Raw genomic sequence first — 7500 nt, forward strand, 5'->3', positions numbered from 1 at the left:
GCCCACAGTCACCCAGCTGGCTTTCACACCTAGAGCAGGACTAGAACTCACAGTCTCCTGGTGATTGGCCCACAGTCACCCAGCTGGCTTTCACACCTAAAGCAGGACTAGAACTCACAGTCTCCCGGTGATTGGCCCACAGTCACCCAGCTGGCTTTCACACCTAGAGCAGGACTAGAAGTCACAGTCTCCCAGTGATTGGCCCACAGTCACCCAGCTGGCTTTCACACCTAGAGCAGGACTAGAACTCACAGTCTCCCGGTGATTGGCCCACAGTCACCCAGCTGGCTTTCACACCTAGAGCAGGACTAGAACTCACAGTCTCCTGGTGATTGGCCCACAGTCACCCAGCTGGCTTTCACACCTAAAGCAGGACTAGAACTCACAGTCTCCCGGTGATTGGCCCACAGTCACCCAGCTGGCTTTCACACCTAGAGCAGGACTAGAAGTCACAGTCTCCCAGTGATTGGCCCACAGTCACCCAGCTGGCTTTCACACCTAGAGCAGGACTAGAACTCACAGTCTCCCGGTGATTGGCCCACAGTCACCCAGCTGGCTTTCACACCTAGAGCAGGACTAGAACTCACAGTCTCCTGGTGATTGGCCCACAGTCACCCAGCCAGGTTTCATGGCTAAAGCAGGACTCACATTTTTTTTTTACTTTCTAGCCCAATACCTTAACCACTACACCAAACTGTCTAGTTCCAGTATAAATACCACGTGAGTATTATTAAGTAAAATGCGTATGGTCTGTATTTGTAGAAAACTCTTCCAATCTCACCATCCTAAATGTTTTGGTTTACCTGGACAGATATAAAAACTTCTGAAAAGATCCTGCAGTTGTATTTCTTTGCGGGGGGGGGGGGGGAAGCGTCAAAAAATTTAGGGGGTCAGGCGTATCCAACCACACGATCTTGCTAACGTTCCCATTTTCTGGATGGCTCAGCTTTTCCTTTTGCCCAATGCAAATTTCCTCATCAATTTATAGCCGACCAAAAAAAATTAATCTGGTAAATTCTGCTCCACCTCCTCGGTATAAAATTGGTGGGGGGGGGGAAAAGAAAAGAATGCCACCCAAATCGTTGGTTGACATCTTTATTGAAGCATTGAAATTTAGTTGGTTCCTTGTAGAGTGAAAGTTTACAGACAGTTAAAAGAGTTGTGGGGTCATAAATCGTGTGGCTGGGGGAGGCACGGCAGTATCCCGAGATACAGAAGGGAACACCCCCCACCCCCACCCCCAAAAAATAATAATAATGAAACAAACCACAAAGAAACACGAAGGAAAAAAAACGTTCCACTGTTTATACAAATTACTGCATTACTACAGAGAGCAAATGGCAGCTACTGTAAGTAACTCATCCGCGGAGGCTGTACTTTTCAAGGAGGAAATTGGAGCTTCTGTTTGGTGACTGGGTTTTACCACAAACAATGATTAACAGGTAGACAAGGAGAAGGAATGAAGGGCATCGCAGCCTCGTACAACGGCTTTTCCCCTTTTTGTGGTTGCTGAGTTGGACGCTTGTTTGCTCTACGTGTGTAGCGTCGTTCAGTCGCGCAGACGTCATCGGCAAATTGTCCTAACATTTAACGCAGTGCCGTCGTCGTCAGGTCTCAAAGAGGAGGACACAAAGGGGGCGAGAATAACTTAAATCGTACAAAGTATGATACAGAGCCAAAATACAGTGCGTTTAAATACTGACTTGTAGTGAACGTTGTAGCTTCCGACATTAAATAATTAAGTCCTTTTGTGCTTTACAGCTTTGTTGTTGTTGTTGTTGTCGTTCTTTTTTCCTGGTTCAAAACAGTCGCTTCCTTCCCAATACTGCCACTGTAACTGGTATTACAACAGAATCACAATTTTCCACAGACACGACGACATTCAAAACATTTACCTATGAGAATATGAGTCGCTTCCCATGAGATCACAGTGCGAGGAGAAAAAAAAAACGACGACAAAAAACAGGGCGTAACTTTCTGTCTTGAGGGAGGCTTTCGAAATATACCTCCAGGAAGGAAGGAAGGAAGGAAGGAAGGAAGGAAGGAAGGAAAGGGAGGGGAGGTCGGTAGGAAAAGTCCTCGTAAATCAAATTTGCGGTGGGATCGAAAAGCGACGCGTCGCAGGTTGGGGAAAGTGTGGGTGGGGGGAGGGGAAGGAGGAAACAAAAAAGTAAGTCATGTCTTGTTCTTCACGGGCCACGCTTGACGGACCTTCGCCTTCTGTTGTAGAAATGTCTGAGCCCATGTTGCCGTGAAAAATTCATCATGTAATTTTGTTTGCGAGTGCTGCACAACGGAAAGAGGACGGGAGAGAAGAGGGTCACTGGCCGCCAACACACACGGGTTGGGAGGTCAAATGCAAAAACCTAAAGACGGCACGGTTCCAACCAAAAACACCAGCATTGCCTTAAGTCAGAGGTCCCCGACCTTTTTTGGGGCACCAGGGACCGGTTCCGTGTAGAGAGGGTTTTTTCCCACGGACCGGAGGGTGCGTGGTTTTGCACGCTGCCTGCATCCCGCGGATGGGGCTTTGCTTGTTTGTGCGGACCGGTTGCTGGCCTGCTGCGGCCCGGTACCGGCCCACGGACCGGGGGTTGGGGACCCCTGCCTTAAGTGACCCGTAACACACTGGCTTCCCCGACTCACGACCCACTTGTTTAGCGACCGTTCGAAGTGAACAACGGCGCTGGAAAAAAAGCAACTTGGGACTATGCTTTTCTCACATAGGGCTGTTGCAGCCTCTCCACGTTCATGGCATGAAAAACCAGGGAAGCGGGGATGTATTTATGGCCGTCGCCGTGTCTTGGGCTCATGTGATCACCGTTTGTGAGCTTTCTAGCCGGTTCCCGACAAGCCAAGTTCATGGGAAGGGGAGGAGCCGGATTCGTTTAACGTCCACGTGATCCACTTAATGACTGCAGCGATTTGCTTAAGAATTGTGGCCAAAAATGGTAAAATGGGGCAAAGCTCATTGAGCAACTGAGATTTGGGTCTCAACTGTGGTCTAAATTTAAATTTTAAATTTAAAAGTTTAAATTTTAAACTCTTTTGGGGCTATTAATTTAATTTTATTTTAATTTGTACATTGCACTGTTTTAATTTGCCCTGTAAACCACCCTGAGTCCCTCGGGAAAAGGGCGGTATATAATTTGAAACAAACAAATAAATAAATAAAATACCTGTGCAATGCGAGCGTTAAGTTTATTATTGATTTACCCATTTATTGGGATGGGTAAATCACACCTTTCAAATGGCACAGAGGCAGCTCAGAACTGGCTGGCATACACACACACACACACACACACACACACAGACGGCTGAAACATACGAGAGAATAAACCAAGTGATTAAAGAGAGAAGGAAGTAGAGAGCGAAACATATCGGGGGTTAAATAATGATGGCCAATATTAAGCGGCTTACTTCTGGGCGCTAACCTTGGTTTGATTTCTGAACAACACAACCCTGACTTAATTGTGATTGCTGCAGGCTAGCGTCTGCAGCTGGTTTAAGTAGTTCTGAAAATCAGCAGCGGCTGTCAAGATTGAAGCACTTTTGCATTATTCGCAGGTATCCCGTTTTAATAAATCTCGGTTTATTCATATAGCGGTTTGGGAAATGGCTCAGGTAGATATACAAGGTAGCTCTCAACTTACGAACACAATTTCCGTTGCTAAGCGAGACATTTGCTAAGTGAATTTTGCCCCGCTTTACAAACTTCCTTGCCACACATGTGAATCACTGCAGTTGTTAAGTTTGTGACACGGCTGTGAAGTGAATCTGGCTTCCTCACTGACTTTGCTTGTCAGAAGGTCGCAAAAGGGGCACCACGTGATTCCACCCCCCCCACCCCTCCCCCGGGACACAGCGACTGTCATAAATAGAAACCGCTTGCCAAGCGTCTGAATTTTGATCATGTGACCGCCCTGGGATGCTGCAAAAGTCGTAGGGGTGAAAAATGGTCGTAAGTCACTTTTGGCAGAGCCGTTGTGACTCTGGATGGTCGCTAAAGGAACGGTTGTAAGCTCAGGACAGTCTGTCAAAATCAACATTTGCTGACGTTATTTGTAAAAGTTCATTCTTGGGCCATGCAGCTTTTTATCCACTAGGTGGCAGTCTAACACCGTAACCCCAGTGGCCAATTATTCTATCATGCAGAGGTCTAAACCTTGTCAACTTTAAGACTTGTGGACTTCAACTCCCAGAATTCCTCAGCCAGAGGAATTCTGGGAGTTGAAGTCCACAAGTCTTAAAGTTGACAAGGTTGAATATAAATGGATTGGCTGAATGCTGTGATCTCTCCAATTTCCTCTCCCAGTACAGTTACAATGCTAAGAAATCAGATTTCGCCCTTAGACCCACTTGTGTGCAATGCATTCTTGTTTTTTTTATGCTACCACAAGAAAGCGGCACTCCTTAGTTGACTTAGCAGAGGATCAAGGAAGGACTTTGTGGGATCATATGAAGACCTACACCTCCCCTGCTGTGAACTAACTTGTTCTCCACTAACACACCCCACGGGGTGTCTTGGTTCATTAGAGGAATGGGGGAGTATTTGTAAATTGAGAAGAAACGCATGTTCATGAGGACCAGCCTCTTGAATTGTCTCCAGGGGAAAGCAGAACATTCAAATCAGAAAATCCACAGAGGTGCTCAGAATCCCGTTATTTGGATGGGACTTTAACGAATTCTCCCATCATAGGATAAGCTATTTTCTCCCATCATAGGATAAGCTATTGGCGATAATAACTCCTAGTCTGGTGTTTCTCAAATGTGACAACTTTAAGACGTGTAGCCTACAACTCCAGGAATTCCCCAGCCAGACCTGATTTTAATGAACATTTGCAGAAATCTCACTTCTCTTCAAAATTAGCGAGGTAAATAATAATAAAAAAGTAAAACTCGATTAACAGTCGTTGTTGTTAGTTGCGAAGTCGTGTCCGACCTGACAGTCATGGACCGAGATAAAAAAATATATATGACTCAAGCGATAACCTTAGTGTTAGTTGAAAAGTCACACCTTGTGCTAATTCTGCAGGCTGAGGGATCTACACAACTTCTGTTTGAGGAATGTGCAATTATAGGGGTAACTAGATCATCTGGAGGAAAAAAAGGGCTGAATTGTAGGCTGAACTTAAGCAATTCTGGTCCTGGTTTCTGATTTCTTGTCTTTGGGAATGTAAAACCTACTCGTGGTTAAATTTGGGGCTTCTAATCACAGGGACCAGCCTTGATCTTGCGGGTCTAACAAAGTGGCATGACCAGGAATTATAACGTGACTCCGCTCCCGGCTAAATCTGAAGAGGAGGAATTGGTAAATCCAGCCTCTTGACTTGGGGCATCTTCCTTAAAATTTCTCTTTGGTCAAAGTTGCCTGCAGATGTTACTTCTGCAGTCCTTGGTCATTGACCGAATACATATTACTGACCGACCGACTGACTGGCTACTTTTTGGCCTCTTTAGGAAAGGTGTCCAAGCCACCAAGGTGTCACTTGGGGTGCTGTGTAAGGGCAAGTTCAAATGCAGCTCCTGTGGTGGCACAGTGGTTAGAATGCAGTATTGCAGGCTAACTGCCCACTGCCAGCAGTTCGATCCTGACCGGCTCAAAGTTCACTCAGCCTTCCATCCTTCAGAGGTTGGTAAAATAAGGACCCAGATTGTTTTGGGGCAAGAGGCTGACTCTGTAAACCCACTGTAGGGACGCGGTGGCTCAGTGGGTTAGGACGCTGAGCTTGTCGATCAGAAGGTCGGCAGTTTGGCGGGTCGAATCCCGAGTGCCACGTAACAGAGTGAGTGCCTGTTACTCATCCCAGCTTCTGCCAACCTAGCAGTTCGAAAGCACATAAAAATGCAAGTAGAAAAATAGGGACCACTACGGTGGGAAGGTAACAGCGTTCCGTGTGCCTTTGGCGTCTAGTCATGCCGGCCACATGACCACGGAGACGTCCTCGGACAAGCGCTGGCTCTTCGGCTTTGAAACGGAGATGAGCACCGGCCCCTAGAGTCGGAAACGACTAGCACACATGTGCGGGGGAAACATTACCTTTACCTTTTATGAAGTGGTCTATAAGTCTAAGTGCTATTGCTATTTAAGCCGTGGCGGCTCAGTGGTTAGAATGTACCATTGCAAGCAAACTCTGCCGACTGCCAGCAGTTCAAATCTCACCGGCTCGAGGTTGACTCAGCCTTCCATACTTCAGAGGTGGGTAAAATAAGGACCCACATTGTTGGGGGGGGCAAGAGACCGACTCTGTAAACCCCTTAGAGAGGGCTGTAAAGCACTGCGTGAAGCGGTATATAAGTCTATTGCTATTTTCAGAGCATGAGGAACAAGGCTCCATGGTGGTGTCAATTTTTGGGGGGAAAATATTGTGGAATTGCTGTTCCATTCCCTTCTTCTTGGGTTCTTTTGACCTACAATTATAGAATTTCCTTGGCGGTCTCTTAGGCCCATCTCTGGTTAGCTTCCCAGCCCAGAGGAGATCAGCCAGAAGCAGCCTATTGCTGTGATGTAGAACAGATAGATTTGAACTCATTTCTCTGATCCCGTGGACTTCTTATTGCCCCTCTTAATTTGATTCCATCTGTGCTCTCCTGTTGAAAGTGAGAAATCCCTTCGTTTTCCTTTTTGAATTTCGGTAAACATTGAACGGATTCAGCCCAACAGTTTTCAAAACATATCGCAGAATTCCGACTACTTGACATGCAGGTAAACTTACAGCCTCAAACCTCTCCAAATAAAGCTAGCTTTTCAGGTAATGTCTGAAAGCAGAGCTGAAGCGACTGACTTCAGCTTCAAGCGACAATATCAGTATGACACGACACTACGGGATTGCACTGATATTGCAGGAATTGAAATCACTTACCTTACTCTAGTGTAAAACCAATGACAGCAAATAATGAAATACAACACAAATTAGAAAATGTATTTCAATGCATGCAGCACTGTGATTAGTCATTAAAGACTGATGAGGTTTAGAGGCAATATAGGATTTTTCATCTCTTTTGAAAATAAAAATTGAACAAATTACTTTCCGGTTGAAAGAAAGTATATCTCTATAGCTGTAATCATTCAAATATATAGTTCTAGAAATACCACTTAGCAATGTAACCCCCAAAGTTGGCATAGGTAAATGGGCAAGCTAGCACAAAGCTGCAAAAAAAGTAACTTTTTTTTTCTAGGTTAACGTAAACTATATTATTTTGGGTATGTATCACCACGATTCCGAACTAAAGAGATGAAGCAAAGGAAGACAGGCATTTACACGAATGTACATTATTACTGCTAAGATATTTAAGAAAGATCTTTCCCCCCAATTTTTGCAACTCCCCCACCTTTAAAACTCTTGCCCCCCAAAGTTACAATTTTAATCATGAAAAGCATGGTGACAACGTTTATCTGACGATTTACCGCATGCCTCTTGTTCAAAATATTGTGATGCCAGCATTCCGTTTCACTGTAAATGACACGAAAATATTTTTCTGTGCAATTCGTATTTCTGC

The 7500-nt window shown here is 45.3% G+C and overlaps 1 protein-coding gene across 1 annotated transcript in view; it reads right to left on the minus strand.

The window, feature by feature from the left end:
• Positions 1-1077: 1077 nt before the first annotated feature.
• Positions 1078-7500, minus strand: part of RELN (reelin) — a 345250-nt gene continuing 338827 nt past the window's right edge. The window contains exon 64 of the mRNA XM_081331294.1: positions 1078-2286. Within this exon, the coding sequence (XP_081187420.1) occupies positions 2190-2286 (97 nt within the window). The 3' untranslated portion in view covers positions 1078-2189. The remainder of the gene's footprint in view (positions 2287-7500) is intronic.

Source organism: Vipera berus (genome assembly GCF_964194415.1).
Source record: "Vipera berus genome assembly, chromosome: 6".
Lineage (NCBI taxonomy): Eukaryota > Metazoa > Chordata > Lepidosauria > Squamata > Viperidae > Vipera > Vipera berus.